The sequence below is a fragment of the Aedes albopictus genome, chromosome 2, assembly GCF_035046485.1.
Source record: "Aedes albopictus strain Foshan chromosome 2, AalbF5, whole genome shotgun sequence".
NCBI classification, from domain to species: domain Eukaryota; kingdom Metazoa; phylum Arthropoda; class Insecta; order Diptera; family Culicidae; genus Aedes; species Aedes albopictus.
This window is the reverse complement of record NC_085137.1, coordinates 281,502,329-281,527,493: the sequence shown is the minus strand read 5'-3', so window position 1 is coordinate 281,527,493 and position 25,165 is coordinate 281,502,329. Positions and strand designations below refer to the sequence as shown.

At 35.8% G+C, this 25,165-nt stretch overlaps 1 protein-coding gene across 5 annotated transcripts in view; it reads right to left on the bottom strand.

Moving 5' to 3' along the window:
• Positions 1 to 25,165, bottom strand: part of LOC109415132 (muscle calcium channel subunit alpha-1) — a 94,449-nt gene that overhangs the window by 2,553 nt on the left and 66,731 nt on the right. For 4 of the 5 annotated variants that reach the window (XM_062851924.1, XM_062851922.1, XM_062851923.1 and 1 more), the window contains exons 18-24: positions 24,609 to 24,755; positions 24,073 to 24,544; positions 23,909 to 24,010; positions 21,136 to 21,324; positions 13,045 to 13,968; positions 12,683 to 12,975; positions 3,043 to 3,755 (exon numbers count right to left, since the gene is read on the bottom strand). In XM_062851924.1, the coding sequence (XP_062707908.1) occupies positions 3,043 to 3,755; positions 12,683 to 12,975; positions 13,045 to 13,968; positions 21,136 to 21,324; positions 23,909 to 24,010; positions 24,073 to 24,544; positions 24,609 to 24,755 (2,840 nt within the window). The remainder of the gene's footprint in view (positions 1 to 3,042; positions 3,756 to 12,682; positions 12,976 to 13,044; positions 13,969 to 21,135; positions 21,325 to 23,908; positions 24,011 to 24,072; positions 24,545 to 24,608; positions 24,756 to 25,165) is intronic. The other variant, XR_009997771.1, reaches the window with a different exon arrangement.

Genomic DNA, 25,165 nt, shown 5'->3' with positions numbered 1-25,165 from the left:
CTAAAACAAATGGTTTACGTGATAGCATACATGAATGTAAGGTGGGGCGGGGCAAGATGGGTCACCTAAGGATGGATCACCATAACTTTGTAAATACAAATCGTATTGGTTTGTATTCGTCCGCTACTCTTTAATACACTAGTTAGCTATGCTAAAAGTCGATAAAAAGTTCATTAAATACAAAATAAGTTGTTAAACAAGCAGTTTTAAAAAGTAATTGATTTTGAGCCGTGAAAAAAGTGAGGGGCAAGATGGGTCACCTTTTAAGTAATTCACATTTTCTCAACGAAAAACGTCAAAATATAAGATTTGTTCCGCATTCATATATGCCCCATATCCATACTGAGTAAACAATAGCTACTAGTAAACATTTTATAAATTTATTTGGAATATAAAAAACTTTACGATATGAGTGGTCCTAAGGCGACTTCAAAATCGATGTTTTCACTAAAAAAATATCATAATTTTATGTTATAATTTTGAGCCTTCATTCCGCTTGATTGAAGTTTCTGTAGTTTAGGGAAAATTTTACCCATTATACTGACAATGAAAAAAAAACTTACCATAAAATTGATAAAACTCATGTCAAAATAAATTTCATACGTCCAAAACTTCACAATAGTATACACCAAGAAGCAAAACGTGTGCAAATTTGGCGAAATTTGGAAGTTTCCGAATTAATTGCCAAGTGGATCTTTTTTTCTGTCATACCCAATGTTTAAGCAATTTTTCCAATCTTATCAGAATTCACATTATTATTCAAAACCCAAATATTTTTCAACACAGATTACTAAAACAATGATAAATGGATGTAGTGCATTCATTGAAAGATATATTTTATCATTTTTGCATGAAGTTTTCATTAGAAACTGTAACCACTATATGGTGGATATTTTTTTGTGCCGGTCAGTGTACTGCCCCTCCTCGCATGTCAGTCCCATGTCGTTTCTAATGCGAATCATATATTTGCACTTACGGGTTCATTTAAAACAAATTTGATACATATCCCGCCTCATTTCACAGCTCAATATGCTACGAAAAAGGTATGCATGTAGTGAATACATTTTTATGAAAATAATTGGAGTTATAATACAAAAGACAGGCTCTTTAAAAAACAACATGGGACTGACATGCGAAAAGAGGCAGTGTAGAAATCATTAAAAAAAACCTTTTGTGCAAATGCAAATTTGGAGAATCAAGTTAATTGAAAAGAAGAAGAGAAAATCGATGAAGAGAAATTGATCATTGTAGATACGCCTGTATGATACTAAACGCGAGATTTCTAATTTCTGAAATAGTCTATACCAACTAACTAAACGAAACCGCTGAACATTTACTCTGCTGCTGTGGAGAGCTATCCAATCAAAGGTTGTCAATATTTGGAAAAGGGTTATTAGAGCCCTTGGAAGTTTGGCAAAGTAATCCTAACAGGGTAATAGACTTTATAAAACGAGTTGTGCCTAGTTGGGATCGAGTGCGATATCAACCAATGTCCATCACAGCTCAATTGTGACAGGATAATCGATTAGCACCAAATTAAATATGGGTCATACCACAATATTCCTAAATAATGGACGCAGTGGTTAAAAGGCTCTACAGATGAGGAAAAAAAAAAAAACTAACTTTTCGAATAAAGTGTTTCACTTTGAGCAGTTCGAATTTAAGATGTTTTTCGTCAATAATGCTGATAATGCTTGTTAGGTTTTATTCAATTCTGAAGGGATCCTGGGATTACTACTGTATGAGTTTGCAAGAAACACGTTAAAAAATGATGACATGAACATTTTGTTGTTAGAAAAACTTGTTTTCCTTAAAATGGCGAACTTTTAGACAATTTTATTGTCTTTCTTCGTAAAAAAATCGTTCCTTTAATAAATTGGCATTTTTTTTTGCAAATTTACTTTGTATTTTTAACCCTTTAACCGTTATGTGTCCGACAAAATTTTTGCTTTTTTCTACACCGTGCTTTTTAAATGGGGACTGGGTACCCGGGTACCCTGTCGGCCACATAACGGTTAATACCCAACTCAACCCATCAGACAGGGTATAGTTTTAACATTTTTTGTTCAAAAGTTCTATATTTTTGTCTGATATTTAGGACTGTTCTGTATATCTCCAAATTGATTTAAATGTCGTTTAAAACGTATATTTTTTATCATTGAAAAATTGCTGCCACACATGGATGAATGTTTGTCCAAGTAGGTTGGCTCGGCATTCACCTGATGCAAATTGACTTCTCTATGTGTAGATCCGATCTGGATTACCCATAGGTGCGGCGATAGGAAACTAGTCGACTCCTTAATTTCTACGGAAATTTATGGTAGTGACGTCATGTTTGAAATTTGTCACATGTGTGGCTTCGTGGTCTTGCGGCTAGTGTCACCAAGCATTTAGTCGCATCGTGCTGAGGAGCGCGGGTTCGATTCCCGTCGCAGCTGTCTGGAAAAGTTTTCGGCTGTGCCACTGGGCGTTGCATACTAGTCCGTTATCTAGTGTCGTGCTTCCTTCAAAGAGCGAATAGCTCCCTGGAAGCCTTAAACGTGTCCGTGTTTTTTTTTAAGAACGTCGAACGAATGAAAGAGTCGACTAGTTTTCTATCGCCGCACCTATGGGTAATCTACATCGGTGTAGATCGGATGTTTGCTATCGTTAATACTATGCTATAAGCTTTCCATTGACAATTCATGCGGACATTGTGAAGTTTTTTTCAATACGCTATACATAGATCAGACGTAGGGTTTAGTAATCATATTCGAAATTGGCAATTGTGTGAATAGTTCAAATAAAAAGTAACTAAATTTAAACAAAAAGCAAATCTAATCGTATTATTACGCCAAAAGGCAGTTTTGGTTAATGGTACAAAACATGGATTTCATCATGTTATGTTTCACGTGGGTTTGAACCATGCTTTACATGAAACCGTTGACACACGTATAAAATCTACAACATTTGTTTTCCAAATTGTCTACCGTACACCGAATAACAAACAAATAAACATCGAAAACGCCAAATACATCGTACATTGAGTATGCAATACCTAACCTCTTCCACAGTGAGAAAATCGTTGATTTTTCTTATCTGTTCTGATACTCCAATCTTCACCTCGTGAAGATCGTTTCATCCAACGTTCTTCAGACAGTGATGGGTCAATCAACTCAAGAGACATAGAACTTGGATCTTGTGACGATGCCGTGCGTCCAATCACAATAGAATCGGATTTGCTATCACATAATAAAGCTGATTCTTCTGTATCGGTACTTTTTACAGTCGATTGTTGCCTTGGCTGTTGAAAATGCTTTGTAGAAGCCATGTGAGCTTCTGTAGTCCCAGTTGATGGAGCAATTTCTTTTCTTAAATTTTGCGGGCTACTTTGGAAGGCATTTTGTCTTACGAAGAATTGATACTTGCCAATATTATGCTGGTTTGGCGAACGCATGTATGAAAGTTGCATTTTGTGTTGGTCTGATTTATTCCTTGCGCTGTACATATTTTTGAAACCGTCACACGTATCATTAGTAGAGGAAGTTTTTGAAGTCATTACCGAACCTTCCGATCCTTCATCTACACTGTCGTAACAATATTTTTCTTTCGTTTTATCATCTACCATGAGCATCAACATGTTGTTGAAGTTGAGTCTGTTTCTTCGACGTATCGATGAAGACGAATTGGACTCTATATCGTCGTTAAGTACTGTCGTCGTAGATTTCGTAGATGTTACAGATGTGCTTGTGGTTAATTTATTTCCCTTCGATAGTCTGAATAAAAATATACATATATGAATTTTTATGTTTCGACCATAGTATCACTTGTATGTAAATTTCATAAAAAAATTCAAATTGATTGGTATAAATATGCTGCTAATATATGACACTTAGTATAAATATAGTTCCATAGGTCAGTAGATATTGCTATAGTAAATTGTTCTCAACCAAATTGTGAAAATGTAAAATTTAAAATATCATAAGTAAAAGAAAATCGAGACAAATACAAGACACTGAAGACGGTTAAGGTCGAAATACGAATGCAAACACATAGTTGGAGTTAAACGGAACAGTATTTAACTCGATTTTTCTTTACATACAGCTACGTATTGCTCTAGCACGACCAGATTTATCATCATAAAAAAACTTATATGGGTTCAAAATGCACTATTTCGCAGTATCGCAATATACGGTGCAGTTATGCAACAAAAGATCAGTTATTGGACGCAGTAGTTTAATTTCCCCCAACAGCGTGGAGAAAAAAAATGAGGTGCAGTGGATCAGCGAGTTAAAATTGATCGCTATGCAAATTAAATGTGTACTATTATCATGATCAAAGATGTTTATTGAAGATAAAAATCGAAAATTAATAAATGAGGAGAGCTTGAACGTACGGACACACAAACAGACGTAACACTTGCAAAATTTCCATCAACCACGCTTTTAACGATCATTTCTAGATTGAGTTTAAATAAGGGCGAAAGTAACATGAGAGAGTTCTCTTCATCGACTTTCTCTTCTGCAAATTAAAGTGACAAGATGCAAATTCAATCGAACTTTTTTACACTTAGACGCTAGATTGCATCGCAACCTAGTGATTTATGACCAAAAAGTGCAACCATACTTGCATCTTGTCACTTTAATTTGAAGAAGAGAGAGTCGATAAAGAGAACTCTCTCGTGTTACTTTCGCCCTTATTTAAACTCAATCTAGATTTTAAATGTGTTGAACCACCCGGTTCGACTGGCAACATTTGAACGAAAGCCAATCAGGCAACACTGCAAAAAAGTTCATCATATGCAACTTAGCTTAAATAAATTCATTCTTGTCTAATGTAGTACGTGGTAGTACGTCCACACGTGTTTTGTTCTAGCTTGACTGAGTCCCCGTTTCCCTCGTCTTTTCGTAGCCTCAACAAAATTTTCATAATTGTGGCTTTCACAACCAGAGGCGCACGCATCGCTTTTCTATGCGTTTGACGTTTCACACTAGCGCCTTCTGTTAACGATATTGCACAACACAGTGATTCGTGCAACTTTTCCACCAGGTGATGGTAGTTTGAATTGGGCGATGGATTTCCATGAAAATCGTTCAAGGTGTTACGTCTGTTTGTCTGTGGTACGGACTTGAACGCGATCTTCGGTAAAGTTATAACCAATAGAGTTGCCGAGGAATACCAGGGCTCAAAACCCTCTAAGACACTTCGGTAAATGTTTCGGTTGATTGAATGATAAACATCGTTTTCACCGGGCTCAAATTGTGGGAAGAGGTATAGAATCTAGTTGCAAATTTAATAAGCGGTGTGGAGTAAACACGATTTCTTGCACCACCCAAATAGTTACTTGGGTACTTTTTCAAATCTGGTATACGCCTATAAAAAAGCTACTTAGACTTAGATGTATAGAGCAAAACGCCATAAAATGGCACGTATGATTTCAGTGGAATTCTTTGGAAATTTAGACAATTTCATCGACTGATGGGAATCTAGTTGGCTACTTAATACTTTATAATTGTTCACCCATCCTCCCAAATAGTCATGCTTCGTTGATAATATTTATGCTCGATCTAAAATATGTGTTGTTGTTTAATACAATATTGGTTTTCGCCTAGGCTGGTCCATTTTAGGTTGCTGTTTGTTTAACGAACTTATGATTGTTATTCAATGGAACTCATAACTTGTAGTTTCGGAAGAGATTCTTACCGTTTAGTGTGGGATCTTCGATATCGTTATCACTCATGCCACTGCTGAAAAAATTGAAATTTTGATTCTTTTGTTTGTAGTAGTTTAGGCTTCTAGTGAGTAAATCAGCGCCAGCAGAGCAACAACACAATTATGCATGATTGATTTTGCATGTTTGTTTAGTAATTAAAAACAAGCAACATTAGTAAAATTGGTAAATCAACGTTTCTTCGATGTTGTGAAACTGTACATACTTATATTTTTTAAGCCAATTAGTAATTGTTAATTTGCATTTGTTCACTACAATATTTTCGTATTGTTGACTGATTAAAAAAAACGTTTTTACCTACTTAGAAACTCGGATATCGACAAAAAAAAATATGTTGATCATGGGCATATGCATTAAGACGCTATTGTTTATGCGAACAATTAAAATCGACCATTTCTACTATGACCTTTCTATTAGGCCAATCTGACTTGATAAATTTCTCTTCGTCGACTCTCTCTTTCGCTAATAACTTGATCAAAACATCTAAACATTTTTTTTTAATTCTGTTAAATGTAGCTCTACCCTAAGATTTTTATCCAAAAAATCTTTGGAAAACTCAATACACATTCTGTAATTACACCAAGAGAGAATAAATGTAGAAAAATCGATAATGTCAGTGAGGCTCCAATGAAAAATCATTGTCGATTTATTAAAAATTATTTTTAGAAAGCTATAAATCGCATCGTATCGCCTGAAGAGACTAGCATATTAAAATGAAAAAAAAGAAAAAAAAAGATTCTCTTATAAAAAAAAGGTTTGATAAGGTTAGACGGTCTTACAATTTCCAATTATAACTTTATTCTAATATAATGCAAATATATATTTTTTTAAATAAAAGGCAACATGTTTCTTATGCGCTTTTTATACAAATGATTATTTTCGGGCCCTAAGGACAAGGTATTTGCAGTACATTGCTCAAAATTTCTAGAGCAACGTTTTTTAGAACCGTTGAACGGATTTGGATTTAAATGCATCACGCTGTTGACAATCACTGAACAATTAGCGTGATGCATTTTTATTCAAATCTGTTCAACGGTTCTAAAAAACGGTGCTCTAGAAATTTTGAGCTATGTACTCCAAATACCTTGTCCTTAAATTGACCAACATTTTGGTGTCTAGATATTTATACTACTGCTCAAGTTTATCATAACCAAAAACTTTATATTTCAACAAATGCTTCTAAACTCCTTAAAAAACAATATTTACTGAGGCCCCTCATGATACTAAACGCTGTCGGCTGTTCGGACTCGTTTGGAAGTTGACCATCAATGTTAACTTCTTTCCCCGATCAGCCTAGATAGCTGTGTATAGTGTCGGTAGCGGTTGTCTCAATTGGCTAAGAATAACACTACGGACCGCCTGATCAAGTGGTAAGAGTCCACTAAACAGGTGACCCCTAATTCATGGTGTTATGCAGCTTTATGCTTACCGTGCCAAGGAATGAATGGTTAGGGGGGTCTAATAAAATCCTAACCATAAACGGAGCCTGTGGAAAATCAGGGCGTCCTCCATATATTACGCCCTTACTGCGCTAACCGGAGCAATGATGCAGTGGACCTTGTGTTTCTCCGAGACAATCAGTTGCCTTTCTTAAGTTTCAAATTTGAGGCTTAAGAAGGGCAGTATTATTCAAATGTTGTAAATTAGCTTATATTACTACCTATATGGATTCGCTTCATGCGTTTTCGCCATTGGCGTTTTTCAATTGACACCGATTTGGTTTGTCGTTGATGTTTCCTTTTTGTGCTGTGATTGTGAAGAGTGTAATCCTGTCTAGTTTGGGTAGTGGCTACGGCTAGGATACCTCAAATTAATTTTCAGCGTAAAAAGCGGGTGTAGCTCAAGTGGCACTTCTTCAAAAAGTTTATTTTCGTAGGGTAACTTTTGTATAGGTTACCTTGTGAACCCAGTTTTGCATCTTTCATTATAAATGAATTGTCGTGCCTCGAGCATGCTATATTTTAGAAGAACGTTAACTGTAAGCAAGCTCTTGTTTTCAGCATCTTTTCGCTGATGTTTGGCAGTATTGCTACAATTATTATATCATCTGAAGTAGCTTAAACATTAATTTGAGATGCTTCAGTTTGATAGAATACTTAGGTAATACAGTTCATGAATAACTTAACATAGAATTGCAGCTAACCCAACTCTGCATGAGCAGAATTTGTCATGAGTTGACTGATTGGCATGTGTCAAATAAGGAGTCTCCATTTGACCTTATTTGCACTTTTGAGTGTTGCTTCGAAAACTTTGCATATTCAGGCGTCCTTGCTCAACAAGCTAGGGAACCTGTACTAATTGATTGCGACCACATTTTATGGCTAACATCTTTACTCCAAGAGAGTTTCATTGTGGTATACCATAACTTTTGCTTTGAAAGAAGCTTGCTTCTGCTGCGATCTGTGCGGACCCCAAGAGGTATTCCTGAATGAAACTCTGATCTGTTCAAGTTCAAAATATCTTCGGTTTATCCGTATAGCTTCAAATCTCTAGCTTCTGCCTCGAGGATTGTTTCTATAGAATTGATTTAATGGGCACTAAAAAACTCTGCTTACTTCAAATCTCCAGGAGCAAATGGGGTTTCGTCCTATTTTTCTCCAAAAGGATTAGAGTATTTCAAACTTGTTTTGAACTCTTGTAGTTTTCTATGGCGTGAAATTACTTGATAATTTTATCCTGAAAGGGTGCGTGCGTTGTATAAAGAAGGAATGAGTTCTAGATTTATCTGGTTACCTCGTTTTTTTCTGAAATGCTTGTAACGCATTGTCGATAATCACATCTATGATGTTCGTCTGGCTAACATGCCTATTCATGTGAACTCACATGCCTCCCAATTTGGGATGTCTTCAGTGACTCTTTTACACAAAGTTGTATACGTTTTCAAGAAAACACTCGTTTAAACGTACTTTTTGCTTGGATTAGGGTCTGGGAGCATTTGGGCAGGAGTACTTATTTTGGGCACTTCCTGCTATAACTCAGGCAATTTCAAACCGATTGACTTGATTTTTTGTTCATGACATGATACTGTGCGTATCTGATCGTGTCTCAAAAAAAAAAAAATAGGTCAATCGGTTCAAAATTGACTGAGTTATAGTAGCAAGTGCCCAAAATAGGTGCTTCTGCCCAAATGGTCCCAGACCCTATTTCTTGAATATTAAGAATGCTTTCGATGATGTGCATTTTAATATCATATTGAAAGTCGCATGACGTCACAAGCTACCTCCAATGAGCTATAGGCTCTTTTTACGCTTATGCGTTTTACAGTGTCCTTTTCAGGGCACTTAATAAATCCGTTGTGGTATGGGCTATGAGCTCTCGTTGCGCTTATGCATTCATTCCCTCTTCTATGGCATCCCTTCCTATTTCAACGCCTTTCCCTTTCCTAATCCAATTCCATCCCTTGTCCTATTCTCCCTCTGGTAAATGATGAAATAGGCTTATACAGGGGATGGCCAAAATGTTTGGTATAGGCAACTTTTTTTCTCTCACAAAAAAGTTCAACATGTTGTAACTTTTTATAGAGTGCATCGAATATTCTCAAATTTTGACTGTTTGTTAACCTATTATATGTGCATCAGTGGTACAAATTTGAGCTCTATTGGTTAATCTTTCGCGAAGTTATAACAGTTGTGGTAAAACACTATTTTTTAGACTACTAATTTTTGAGCTGTCATATGTCGGAGACCAGTGAATCGAATTGAATGAAAATTTGAACTTTAATCCACAATATATTAATGCTTGAAAATCATTTAAAACATGGGTACTTTTTAAACGTTGAAAAAGGTTATGATGGATTGACATTTTTTTGATCTTTTTCGAAAAAATGTGTTTTTTTTACATCAATGTCATTAAATTTTATTTTTGATATCCAAAGATTTTCTACTTCTGTTCATAAGATATCTATAAAAGGATATATCAGAGCCTATTTGGATTAAAGGAAAGACACATTTAGCAATTTTTGTGCAGTATTGTAAATTTAACTCATTTTCCTCTAAATGAGTGAAAATGTCAAACCATCATAACTTTTTTCAACGTTTAAAAAGTATTTATCTTCTGATGAATTTTCAAGAATTAATATATTGTTGATAATCGCTCAAAATTTCATTCAATTCGATTCACTGGTCACCGAGATATGACAGTTCAAAAATTGGTAGGTTTGAAAATAGTGTTTTACCAGATCGATAATAACTTCGCGAAAGATTAACCAATTGAGCTCAAATTTATACCACTGATGCACATATAATAAGTTAACAAACAGTCAAAATTTGAGAACATTCGATGCACTCTATGAAAAGTTACACCATGTTGAACTTTTTTGTGAGAGAAAAAAAGACGCCTATCCCAAACATTTTGGCCACCCCCTGTATGTATGGCGATGGCACAAATGTCTCAAATGGAGGATAACGTGCCTCTGGAGCCGGCCTTCTGATACTGCTCAAGTTTATCATAATCAAAAACTATATATTTCAACAAATTCTTCTAAACTCCTAAAAAACAATATTTACTGAGGCCCCTCATGATACTAAACGCGGGATATTGATTTGCCTAAATGATGGCGCGCCGTTGTAAAAAGAACAACTCTACCAAAAAATCTCGCTCGTTGTATAAAGAGCGAGCGCGATGCAGTTTTTGGATCAAACAGGCGGTCGCCTAAAAGGGTCATTGATTGCATAGTGTGTGAAAACTCTTGGAGGTCATCATACCGAGGCCTTATCAACACAAGGTATGGTATGTGGGGATATGATGGGTCAGTGCCTTTTTTTTTACTGCACTTTATGTTTTAAAATGTTTCTATAATTTTGCCTGATGATACATTCCTTAAGGTCCCATAAGACAAGACAAATATTTGGCCAAACAAGCCCAACAAATGACCAACACAACGTAAATCATGGCAACCTCGGATGAATGTCGGACTATCATGGCAAATATTTGTCATTATGACAAACAGTCTAATGGCCCCTTCACGCAGGAAACATAAAATGTGTTTTCGTTATATTCTTTGTGCTGTTCACATAAGTACGTATGTTTTGAAAAATGCTTTTAATACAACTTTTGTGACGTTTCAATCACCTTATATCATAGCAGATTAGTGCATTTAATAATCGTGATAGAAAACAGAGAAACTTGATTTGTATTCATAAAGTGATAAGGATTCGTTTCTTAGGTGATTTGTTTTTCATCGATTTGTTTTGAAACGATGGCGATCGCTATCGACAGATAAACAATATAAAGAAACTCTGGAGCTTGTTGTTAGGGTTCACACATACAGTTCTCTTCAACAGTTGGTAATTTTCATTATTGTTACAAATGATCGCCTAATAATGTTAACCATTCACAGTTTTCATGTTTTTTTGTCTGTTGTGCGTTGCTCACCAGAAAAAAGAAATACTGCACCAAAATCAAACCTCATAAAAATAATGGAAAATCTTGAAATTCACGGCATAGTTTTCACGGAATAATTGCAGTTTGAATTTGAGATTCAATCTTTCTACAAACAAAACTTCTGTAACCCTCCTGATTATTAAAATTAGAAATTATGAACATTAGAAACTGTAATAGGGAATTATTTTATTACCTCAATGCAGTAGGAGGATTTAGGACATAAATACAGGGTGTTAGGTTCCTGAGTGCAAACTTTTTAAAGGGTGATAGAGGACCATAAATGGAGACAAAAAATGTTCTACGCATATGGTCAAATCTCAATCGTTACGTAGTTATTGAACTTCCCATGTTTATGACTCTTATTGCCTTAACTGGCAATAACTTGAAAATGGTCAAACTTATCGAAGTTTTTTTACTCTTATTCGAAAGATTATTGAATTTTCTAACAAATGGCATCTTTGAATCGATTGGTTTGGTTAAATAACTAAGTTTTCTAGAGCAAAATAGCTAAAAATAGTGTATTTTTTTTGGTTTTTGTCAATTATCTTTGAAACATGCGTAATAAATAAAAATTCTTTCTTTGGCAAAGTTGTGGCTCCTGTTACATTCTACAATTCGTTTTTTGACACCAAACTTCTATCTCTTATCGTTTTGTTGCAATTTCGATTTTAACATCGCATTTCAGATCATAAATTTGCAACTGTCATGGAAAGCACTTTTTTGCGCATTGTGCCGCACATTTAAATCAAAATTGCAATAAAACGATAAGAGCTAGAAGTTTGGTGTCAAAGAACGAATTGTAGAGTGTAACAGGAGTCACAACTTTGCCAAAGAAAGAATTTTTATTTATTACGCATGTTTCAAAGATAATTGACAACAACCAATAAAAATACACTATTTTTAGCTATTTTGCTCTAGAAAACTTAGTTATTTAACCAAACCAATCGATTCAAAGATGCCAATTATTAGAAAATTCAATGATCTTTCGAATAAGGGTAAAAAAACTTCGACAAGTTTGACCATTTTCAAGTTATTGCCAGTTAAGGCAATAAGAGTCATAAACATGGGAAGTTCAATAACTACGTAACGATTGAGATTTGACCATATGCGTAGAACAATTTTTTTCTCCATTTATGGTCCTCTATCACCCTTTAAAAAGTTTGCACTCAGGAACCTAACACCCTGTATATGAGTGAATCCAAAGATAGCCATCACAAAGGCTGCCTTGCAAATACCGAAAGCACGGATCTCGTCATCCAAACAACATGCAGAGTTGAAAATACTACTCATTGCTTGCTCTCTCATGGGAAACATTGAGTAGCATTTTAAGCTTCATGTTTTTAGTAGACGACGAGATGCGTGCTCTTGAAAATGCGAGTTAAAAATGCCCAAGAGTCGGTCCCATTCCACATTAAAGTTAATTGGGCTTATGTGGACTCCACAATTGGGCAGATAAAGGATTAATGACCTGTAATATTATTGTTTAAAAACTACACTAAAACACTGTTATTTGCAGTTAGCATGGACGGGTAACCATATTACTACAAAGCTAAAAAACATTCAAAAAGTATCCGAATATCTTAAACTTACTCATTCGCGTTGTAAACGCGTCCGGTTTGTGCGGTATTACTACCATCCAACAGCAATGGATGCAATGGAATATTGTCATGGGCTGGTTCATTTTTCGCCATACGGTTGAAACCATTATTGATTTGACAATACGGTGCTTTGTAAGCCTCAGCCCCTGATAACACTGCATGCATGGCGGCAGTCGCTGCTGCAGATGTTGCTGATGTTTTAGGTGCTACATTGCTGCCCTTTTTCGGAAATTGGCCTGGCCTTCGTATTGATGACCACATATTACCGAATAGAGTATGATTTCTCTAAAAAGGTTTCGCGATATATATTTATATTTCGTTCATATCATGCAAGCATGAAGTATTCGTACTCACCCTATGCATAGGCTCAGGATTGTCATCTCCAATATCTTCTAGATTACCGGATATAGCACGCTTCAATTCAGGACCTGCCTCATGAAGTGTTCTTAACCCTGCTTGTAGTGTCATAGTGCGCCTATTGTCGTAATCTACGTGCTTATTGTCATTTTCTTTGCGCTTCTTGAATCTCCTGAAGTAGTCTTGAATGAGAAACGTTGCGTAGAATTTCCCCACCGTCACTTCATCATCTACTCCTGGTGGTGGGACTACCTGGTCGAGTAATTTTGGAGCTGTTCGTTTCCAGATTTGTTTGATGGTTGCTCTCAATTCCGCATTGGCATCATCGATATTGCCTTCCGTTTTAATTTTCAACGATGTTCTTACAACAGCAAACAACGTTGCATTGAATAACACTGTGCCATCACTGTTCAACGGCATGTTCATTGAGACCAATCTTTTACACGCAACCCGATGAGGACATAGTTTTCCGAATCCTAGTGGGGGTGAAATTTTTCGCAGTAATGTAACGACATCCAGGTGCTTTATTCTTCCTTTTGCATCCGGATCGTACTCACTCCAGAGTCGAACAAATTCGTCCAAATGATGAGGCCCCAAAATAGACCAATCACGTGTGAGATAATCAAAGTTATCCATAATAACCGCAACGAACAAATTTATGATTAAAAACGAACATAACACATAAAACGATATGAAATATGGGAATGCTATACTGGATCCACAGCCCTCTGGTGAGTTAGCGTCGTCTGATCGTGGATCGCACATAACTACTCCTGGCCGAGAAGAACAATCCAACATGATATCTTGCCACGCTTCACCAGTGGCTGATCGGAACAATACTAATACTGCTTGTGGAAAGGTTTGGAAGTTATTATTCCGATGAATAGATGTCTCGTCATCCATTGCAATCTTCCCGAATACCTAGTGAAAACACAAAAAAAAACGTTGTTTAGTGTTAGTTTTTCTGATAATTTCAGAGGTTTTTTTTCGTAATTGTTAACCCTTATGTGGCCAGCAGGGTACCCGGGTACCGTCAAATGGGGTAACTTGCAACACTTTTCGACTTTGAAGCAATATCATTGAAAATCTAAACATTTGAAACATCCTGTGAAGCATCGTGTACGCTAATTACCCCGAGTAGAATACCTTGCAGTAATAGGTTTACCAAAATACGTTGCCACCTAATCAGGAGGTGCGAAATACATGCTTGTTGCAAGTTTCCCCATCTGTGGGGTAACTTGCAACACAGGACATGAAGCTAAGTTAGCTATCAATTAACAGCACTAACATTCTAGGATTTAGTCGTATTGTAAATTGTTGATGTTATGCATGAAACATACCATGAAAAGATGTACACTAACCAATTGACATATAATTTTTCATGAAAGGGTTGATAGTTATTGCAAGCGAGAGTATATTGTTTAGCAACAGGTCTCACGTCCCTCAAATATAAATTATATATGATTCTCGTGACTTAGCATTACAAAATGTCAACAATGATTATTGTCACTTCTTGAAAATGTAGAGTGAGCCATCTTTAAGTAGTTTTCAGTTTGAAGTGGTGTTTGGCAATTTCAGCTAAATTAACATGATTGAAACACACCTATTCAACTTTGTAAATTTCAAACTCGCTAATTAGGGTATTAAGCTGAAATAATTCACTCCATCTAGGTTCAGAATTGATGTTGGTAATTGCTTTACAGCGTTCATAAACAAAAATTAAACTTTTAACAAGATGAAACATGAATAAAACTTCAAAATGTGTTATTTTCCAACAATGTTTGAGGGTCACTTGAAACAAAATGAAGTGTCATTATAAAATTAACGCGTTACGTAATCAATAAATGATCTATTTCGGTTATTCATATCAAATGTATCGTGAAATGAAGATAAATAATAGAAGGTTTCGTCAAATTAAACTGTTGCAAGTTACCCAATAGCGGTTGTCGAATATAATAATGATTTTTTGCATTACTTAGTCCATAAGTTTATCAAACTTTTATCGTTTAGCTAAGCTTACTAGGTACACGGAAACAAATCCATTCTCAAGACCATGAATATGACTCATAGTTTCCCGATATTTTTTATGATTTTATGTTATAAATATACACCATGATTAAATTTTTATGATTTTATAATTGATTTCACCATAACGCTATGCACCCGTTATTGTTTTGGCTTTCGACGACCAAAAATGGAAAATATAATCATGAAGCTATGATTAAATATGCTGGGATCATGAGATGCATTCATGAAACCAAGAATAATTTTCATAAACCTGGATGCAGATCCTGATGTTAGTGGAGCGGACCTGGTGTGATGGTTAGAACACTTGACTATCACGCCGAGGACCTGGGATCGAATCCCACTCCCGACAAACTCGCAAAATGTGAGTTCTTCCTTCGGAAGGGAAGTAAAGCGTGGGTCCCGAGATGAACTAGCCTAGGGCTAAAAGTCTCGTTAATACAGATAAAAAAAAAAAGATCCTGATGCTTTACCACCAGATTCATAAAATCATGGTTGAGTGAGATGAAGCCATGCATAGAATTCATGGTATTAAAAATAACTTTTATGATTCCGTAGTCGTCGGACCTCAATGCTTCTCAGTTAAATTCATAAAATCATGGTTGAAGGAGATGAAGCCATGCATAGAATTCATGAAATTAAGAATTACTTTTATGATTCCGTCGTCGTCGGACCTCAATGCTTCTCAGTTAAATTCATAAAATCATGGTTGAGGGAGATGAAGACATGCATAGAATTCATGAAATTAAGAATAACTTTTATGATTCTCTCGTCGTCGGACCTCAATGCTTCTCAGTCAAATTCATAAAATCATGGTTGAGTGAAATGGAGCCATGCATAGAATTCATGAAATTAAGTATAACTTTTATGATTCCGTCGTCGTCGGTCCCAAATGCTTTTAATTAGATAAATAAAACGATGCAAGCTAAAATCATAAGAAAATAAAATACGTGATATCAAGGCCCATTTCTATGATTTTGGGACCTATCCATCATCCTTTTTTTCTATGAGCAAGCAGCACTTTTTAGTTGGCCTCTTGTTAGTGAAGATATGTCATGTTCAAATATAAAAGAGAACAACTATGATCGAACTCACCGGATAATCATATTTAGCTGGTTTACTATTTTCGTCTTTGGCTGCTGCATCCAACAGGCTAAGGATGCCATCCAAACCATATCGATTGTTTACTAGTTCACATCACTTGCTGAGTCTCCGAAGTCGTCGAACGAAGGATAAACCGGAAAAAATATTGAGAATTACCGAAAATTAACGCGCGCGATTCCCACTTTGCTTCACCCTTCGCGCATAAACTCGCAACTACGACGGATGGCGCAACGAAAACGCGAACTGGGCACTGTTTACTTTTTGCGCGTTTACTTTTTAGTCAATCAACTCCCAACAAACTGCCGAATCTTACGGGCACACTGTTTTGATGTTCCATTTCCTGATATATGCACATTTATTATTCAAACCAAATAAAAACTTTGCAAAAATAGCAGGTTCAACTTTTTCCACATGTCTGTGTTGGACGACCGCGCGATTTATATAATTGCATATGGCAGATAAGTGTAACGCTAGAAAGCAACCATGAATATAATTTATGAAAATGCTTGTTACTATTCATAATTCTGGTCAACTCATTCATGAGATTATGAATCATAACCATGATATTATGAATTGGCAGAGATCATAAGAACATGATTTTTTATTCATGATTAGGGGAATGGATTTTTTTCCGTGCACCCTAACTGCAAGCAAGGTTATCAGACTTATCGCACTTACCATAAGGGAGAGGTCAAGGACTATTTTCATACTTGTTTTTATGGCACAAAATGAGCAATCCGTTTTAACAGTGTAGCTAAACCATAAACAAAGAAACAATGCTAATTTTTACACTAAATCGATCTTTGATACTCATAATGTCTATAACCGAAATAGGGGAACCAACCTATTTTGGACACAGCAACGAGCCAATATTTTTTGGACACTTACGGCAAAATCAAATGGAAGTGTCCAAAATATATTGGCGTAACGCTGTGTCCAAAATACGTTGATTCCCCTAGTAGGGCATACTAGTTTTCATTATTATTAGAAAATGCTTCACATCAAGGATCGGTATATTCGCCTCACTCCATTCATATTCACTCCTCTTTGCTGAAGCGAATCGAGAAAGATGCAGCAAACGAATAGTCATGATCAAACATGCAACCCCATCACCAGTGGGAAGCGATGCGCAAATTGGTCGGCATGGATATTCGCTGCCATTCGTCGCAGTTTGGATCGCACGCGAATGAATGAATGTCGAATGGTGAAGAATGCTGGTGAGCGGTCGAAGCGGCTATTATCATAATTAGAAGAGAATTTTTGCATGTAATGCATACATTTTTAGTGTATTGTTGTTGAAATGCTAGATTAGCAAAGAAAATAAAAAACATTTTTTGGAAACATCAAAAATTCGTATGCACAATATCATTCACGAATCGCATCACCGCTCGATCGCTTGCGATGCGAATGTGGACGAATGAGTAATTTCCAAGTGTGGCTTCCCATCGTTCGCCGGAGTTTGCTGTCGTCGCTGACAAGCAAGCACGCAAACTAAAGGCTCCCTCAAACCAAGGCGACTTTTCCGGCGACACGATTTTTTATCGCCGAGATTTTTCTCAACGACTACAGCGATAAATGCGTCGCATCAACCATCTACACCAACGCGAAAACTAGTCACAAACAAAACTTAGTCGCTCCGCGACAGCGACGAAAACTGTGCATGCAGCGACCAGCGCCGCGACACACCGGCGACAAGTACAAAAATCGCTGCACTGTCGCTTGTCGTCTGCGACGACGTCGTCGCAGTGTGGAAGGTCCCCTTGAAATCAGTGCGCAGCGATTTCGCAACAAAAACATAACGACAAAAAGTCGTGTCGCTGGAAAAGAGTCGCGTCGGTTTGGGGGAGCCTTAAAGCGACAACCGTTCGCTGCTGACTGTCTTCGCATGTGGAGGAAGATGAAAAGTCGAAATCAGGAACCCTGCTTCACATTTAGTGTATGTCATCGTGTTGCAAGTTACACCGCTGTTGCAAGTAATCCCGTTTGACGGTACCTTTTTTGATTTCAATTCTCGAAAACTGATTACACTCATCAGATCCTGCTTATATGGTTCGAAAAGTCACAATACAAGATACAAAAATCATACAATTTAGTTTACCAGTAATTTGATCAATTTTGTTTGTTTACAAAACTAGCACCATTCTACAGTTTCTTCTGTAGTTTGATGCTAGGTACATGTCGAAAATGTTCGGTAGCAAATGATTCGCTACTTCAAATGAAACAAATTAAACTTCATGACAACTCATAATTGGATAGAATTCACTATGTGCATTACGTTTTTAGTGGTCGAACTGAGATCTTTGAGGCAAATTGATTGATTTGTCTTTATTATAGCGACTTTCAGCCCTTGGCTGGTTCGTCTTTTCCCTTGAGGCAAATGTCCTCAGTAAAACGTTCGAACTCTCTTAAAATAATATAAAAATGTAAGTTTTTTTTTCATATTCAAATGATTAGTTTTATCCTGCGGCCCGCGGGTCAGACGCAAAATCGCTGTTTGCTCCGCGATATACTTCAACTGAGCACCACTGGATGAAAACTAATCCTAATCGAGCACCCGATTAGAGTTTTATTAGTACAGCTCTTTAACTTGAAGTCCGTGTCAGGAGAAGGTTTATAATTTAGTATCTAATCATTATCACCATATCGTGTGTTAGACAAGAAAATATTCCGTGCCTAAAGAAGTTACATAAAAATTTCATTACTTAACCCTCTTTTTCCCATGGTAGCACAGGTAATCCACTACTTTGCACTGTTCATACAAATACAGGATAAGTTAGATCATTCCCATTTTTTCGTCAGATGTTTGTATATGTTTGATGAACTATTATGCCAGATTTGGTCAAAAATTCTCTGCTCGTTTTTGTTTTAGAGTTAAATGAACAGTGCAAAGTAGTGGATCACCTGTGCTACCATGGGTAAGAGAGGGTTAAAGTTCCTGGGCTGATCAGGAATCGAGCCCATCACCCTCAGAATACCCGTGCATTTACCGCTGTTGCTTTCTGGGCCCTTAAGTGAATCTTCTTTTTTTCTTTACGGCTCGACATTCGAACCTGAACATGGCCAAATTTGAAGATCTTAGGGCCTGTCCATAAACTACGTAGACTAAAGGGGGGGGGGGGGGGTGGCGGTAGTTTGGAGGAGTCTGGCCAAAATCTACGGTCCCTACATATTTTTTTTTTTTAATTTTGTATGGGGTCTCCAGTTAGTCTAGTGGTTAAGGCTATGGATCGCCAATCCGGAGACGGCTAGTTGATTCCCGTTCCGGTCGGGAAAATTTTCTCGACTCCCTGGGCATAGTGTTAGTGTATCATTGTACTTGCCTCACAATATACCAGTTCATGCAATGGCAGGCAAAAAAAAGCCCTTCAATTAATAACTGTGGAAGTGCTCAAACAACACTAAGTTGAAGCGAGGCAGGCCAAGTCCCAGTAGGGACGTCGAGCCATAAAGAAGAAGAAGATGGTCAAAAGTTTACGGTGGGGGAGGCGATAGATAGATTTATTTAAACTGCAACAATTATATAACAAATTCATTGCTTTTATGTGTTTTTATTATAACAGCAAGAAGAAACAAAAATTGCAAATTCAATATTTTTTTTTTGTTTGCAATCATATTTTATTTTTGATTCTGCAAAAATGCTCATGTCTTAACCACAAACAGCCTTGTTTTTCAGCGTAATGTGTTGTGATAAATTGCAACATCGAAAGTGCAATGAATGTTATGCATATTCAGAATGTTTGGTGCTGTTTGCACTTATATGAAGTTTTCAGTGAATAATTGGGCAGATATCCAAAAACTTCAAGTGCCCACAACGTAGAAACTGATTCACATTCATTCCATAATTCTCAAGAGCAGCCATGACTGTAAATAGTAACGCGCCATGATTGATCAGCATGTATTAGTTATGTGTTTAATTTTTTTGCCAAAGCATCAACAATATTGTAAATTCTACAAAAAAAAAACATTTTAGAATATGATGACAGGTGACTCTTCGAAAACAAAAATATTTCTTATTGAGACAACAAATCTAGCGCTCGATTTGAATAGGTCGTATGTTTGCTGTGATTTCTATGCTGATAGAACCTATTCAAATTGAACGCCAGAAATATTTATATTTGAAATCAAACAATTAAATTATAAGCCGGGCAACAATAATTATTTTTGTTGCTTTTACACAGGACTGTTTTTTATTTTATGCAATTCAGTATCATAATTTCTATTTAAATACTATCCATTTCAGTATCATAATGACCTACTTTTCCGAACCGGTTCATTATGCAACTAAAATGAATTGCATAATGAAAAATAGTTGCATAATCTTCATAATGCAACTCATTTGAGTGGCATTATGAACATTATGCAACTCAAATGAGTTGCATTATGAAAAAATCATTGCATAAAATTTTGTATGGAACTCGTTGCAAAACTCGATTTTTTCAGCACTCTTCGTATTTATCCAACTCGGCAAGCCTCGTTGGATAAATATACGACTCGTGCTGAAAAAATCAACTTTTTGCAACTCGTTACATAAATAACTATTAAAAGTGTTTTCTGCGTTAAGGTTTTTTTTTCTATTTTTATTGTGTTGTTCTTGCAGTGATTAATTAGCTTCGTAGCTGATCGAAAGCACAAATGTTGGAATTATTTTCTGCTGAAACGTATTCATTAAAAAGATACTTTCCCAAATCATTTTTTATTGTGTTGTTTTACAATCATGTATCGTATTTGTTAATTTGAAATTTCTTTGTATTAATTCTTGATTTAAAGAGACTTTTGAGCTACATTATCATTGATTGAAAGATGATTGGCAGTAATCATTAAAAAAAACACAGTCATCATTGATATTATGTGTTGAAACTAAATTATTTAGATAATACAAAGTTTTAGGGGCGAGATCCTGTACTTTTACAAAATCTTACTTATTTCATGTTACCTCATTGCTTATAACTATATACTTACCTGCATTCCAATTACTGCATAAATGAAAAAGAGCATCACGATCAATAGAGCAACGTATGGAAGGGCTTGAAATGATTTGATAAAGGTCCACAGAAGTGTCCTAATGCCTTCACCTCGGGCCAATAACTTCACCAATCGCATTACACGAAACAGTCGAAAGAAATTGATCGATATAATGCTAGATCCACCCTGAAAATAAAACGAGAATATTCTGTAGCTTTTTAAATTAACTTTGAAGAAACGTAAGAATATGTCAGGGTGTCGACTACCTGGAAAAACCTGGAAAGTCAGGGAACTTTGTTGATGGTCAGGGAAAATTTTTCACGATAATCATAAAACGATGTATTTGAGTTAAAGAAATTCCTACGGTTATGGAATTTTGAAAAACTAACTGAATTGTTTCTTTCAACTATTAAGGTTACCAAACAATCTCTATAGCTGAAGATGAAGTAAATAAATAACTAAACATAAACTGTTAAATCCATGGTTCTGACTTCAATCAATTCAATGTATGATTGTAATCCTGTAGTGTGGTATTCAGTTAACGTAATGCTGTTCTGAATATTATCTTTAGGCCTTATTTCATGTCAACATTACAAGTCCATTTTAGAGCAAATAAGTTGGAAATTAAAAGTACATCACACTGTACTCAATATAATGTTTGGTTAATTGGTTGATTCAGTCTTGAGATGCCCAGAAATTTGTTGTACAGACCACTGATGTTTTTTTTTTAATTTCTGTAGAAATCTGTTGAAGCCCTATAGTAATAATCCCGGAAGAGTAATCCTGAGATGCCTAGTTCTTCTTCTGATTCATTCTAGATCTATGCTCCCAGTTGAGCTTGGTCTGCTTCTCATCAACTTAGGGTTATTTTAGCACTTCTAAAGGCAAATAAAGATAATGCCTAGAGAACTGGATACCCAAGTTACTTTACATGTTTTTAGTGCATTTTCAGCTTACAGTGCACAGTGGTCCACGAACCAGATTTACGAGGAAAGATGCATTCAACGCCTTCAAATGAGTTTTTAGGCAAATATGGTCTTTTCAAAGTTGTTCTTAATAATAAGGCCCTCTTTAATATGTGCATGAAAATTAGGGTGGTCCATATTTTCAAAGAAATTGGGAACCAAACTTTTTTATTTGCAAGAAAGTTGTAGATCTATCAATTTTGAGCAAGTTTGCTGAAGACACTTTTTATGTAGCTTTAAAATTGACCGATCTAGAAATATTTTTCTGAATAAGCTTAGGGTGGTTCAAGAAAAACCGCTTTTCTGGCGTTAACTTTTTCAGTTTCGATTTTTCATCAAAGTCGCCCAAGAAACACTTGTAGAGCATTTGAAGACGCGTCGTTTCGTGCGTTGAGATGGTCTTTATCTCTTTTGGTTTAAAAGTTTCAGGCGTTTTTCTTAAAAAATCATAGTTTTTTTAAAAAGTTGTTATGATGGGTTGGGGCAAACATAAAAATATATTTTGCTCGCATTCAAAAGAAGAAATGTTGTTATAAAACATATCAAAAAATTAGAGGGGTGCTATTTTAGTAACTCAAGTTAAAAATATTTGAAAAGTGCCTATTTTTTCTAGAAAATCAAAAATATCTTTTGAACGGAATGACGTAGCAACATTCGCAGCGAACGAAAATGTGCGTTTTTGGAAGCTCTAAAAGTGGTTCTTAGGCGACTTTGACGAGAAATTTGAAACAAAAAAGACAAAAAAAAGGGAGTAACCGGAGCCAAAACTACTTTTAGTATTTATTACGGCGTGTGCCAATGTTAGGAACCCTGTACCAGTTACGGACACAATTTGGGTTTCACTTTGCACTATTTACATTCATTCCTTATGGGATTTGCCATAACTGGTACACTATGGCGAAATAGGGTGCAAGGAGGCCGAAAAGTTAAGGAAAATTATTTATTTCTACCATAATTGTGAAGTTTGAATGATTGCAATCATCTTTTCTGATCGTGTTCTGTTGTTCACGAAATTTTTCTTGTTGATTTGTATCTTTAAAGGTTGAAAATCAACTATGGCGAATTTGAGGTACTATAGCCATAACTGGTACACTGAGCCTAAAAATATTGAAGAACTTTTGAATAAATTTCTTGCTGAAGGATTCTTGCAACGTGCGTGGCAAAAATCCATATTTTATTTGTGAGATTTTTTACAAATTCATTTTTTTTTTTAATTTATTGCAAAAATGCAGCCACAGGATCTGAACATCTGGTTGCTCTAACTAATAAAACCAAATCAATATGTGATTCTAATGTCTATCGAATATTTTAGTTGTAATTTTGGAGTTAATTTTAAAATATTTTTTAGTTGGCAATGGATTTTTATGTAAATTAAGGAGTTTTTGATGGACATGTCAAAAGTTATTTCCAGCACAGTATATCTAATGAAAAACTGCCAATATGCCTTAAATTTCTTGGAAAATATCTGGTGCATATTTCTTGTTTTTTTTTCTATTTTTCCAATCCTAATAAAATCAGAAATTCAGAGAATTTTATTTTATCTCATGAACAGATACCATTAAGCTTAGGTTTACATGACCCGGAATTTTAAATGAGATAGACTGGAAAGTCAGAGAAAGCCAGGGAATTTGATGTTCAAAACTGCGTCGACACCCTGCATGTCGAGTCTTATACTACGTCCTGATACCCACTTTAGATTGTCGTTCAACCAATTTAGATTATTTTGGCGTTAAGTGAGTGGCAAGGCATATTTGGGAACTGACTCGAAAATAAAATTATAAGCAAATAAATGAATGTTCACTTACCTTCATTCCTTTGCTTACGTTAACTTCTGAATAAACAATGTCAATGAAACTGCCCAAAACAATGATGAAATCGAAAACATTCCACGCATCACCAAAATAATTCTAAAGAGAAATAAAGATTATTAATACGGATTCTATTAGGAATAGTACATTGGTAAACTTACCTTAAATCTAAACGCAGCCAGCTTGAAAACAAATTCCAATGCGAATACCGCAGTAAAAATTAAATTGAGCAAATCTAGAACTTCAGTGTATATTTCAGGCTGGCGATAGAATTTCATAGAAAGAGTTATCGTATTGATCATAATCAATATGAAAATCATGTATTCAAAAGGTTGCGATGTAACAAACCACCACACTTTATACTGTATCCGGTGTTTTGGAATATATCGTCGTATAGGTTTAGCCTTCAGTGCGAATTCTATACAATTTCGTTGATTTTTGTCTAAGTCACAGTTTTTATATTCCTGCTCTCCTTCATTTTGGAATGTAACAATAACGAAACCAACGAAGATGTTGACCATGAAGAATGCAATGATAATAATGTATATGATATAGTAAGCTGCAACGATTGGTCTGAAATTATGGATCGGTCCCGAATCCTCTTCATGGGAATCAATGGAAACATATAATAGCCTGAAACATTCAAGATAACAATATGTTAATATTTAGCTAAAAATGTCACGTTGTTCGAACATACCCAGGCCATCCTTCAAACGTAGAAACAGTAAATAACGTAAGCATAGCTTTAGATACATCATCGAAATGAAATCTATTTCTCGACCATTCACGCTCTTTAGATACTGGTTTATCTACATTTCCGCCTTCAAAAACCAAGTACGTTCCACTAAAACAAATTGAACAAAATTACAACATGTAGGGTTAGGGTGGAGCTGGTTTTGCAAAATCTCACCGGGATAAGATTTCCCAAGTGAATAGGGATCTACTGATCGAAATTAGTGAGCTGTGCAACAATGAGCGATTTCGGTTCATATTTAGGGGTTGCGCAAACTGGTTTTAGTAAAATTTATGCTAGAGCTTACATAAAAAAAACATTTCAAATTAAATTTTTAAACACATCTTTTCTAAGCTTAATCGGTGATTCTAGAACTCTTTTGGAACAAATTTGACCTCGAAATTGCGATAGGGAATCGCGCCACTTGGGCGGTGGCTTCTATATTCGTCTGTTTTCCACTATAACTCAGTCAAATTTAAACAAATTGACATAACTTTTGGAATGTGGTGAGATAGGTATAG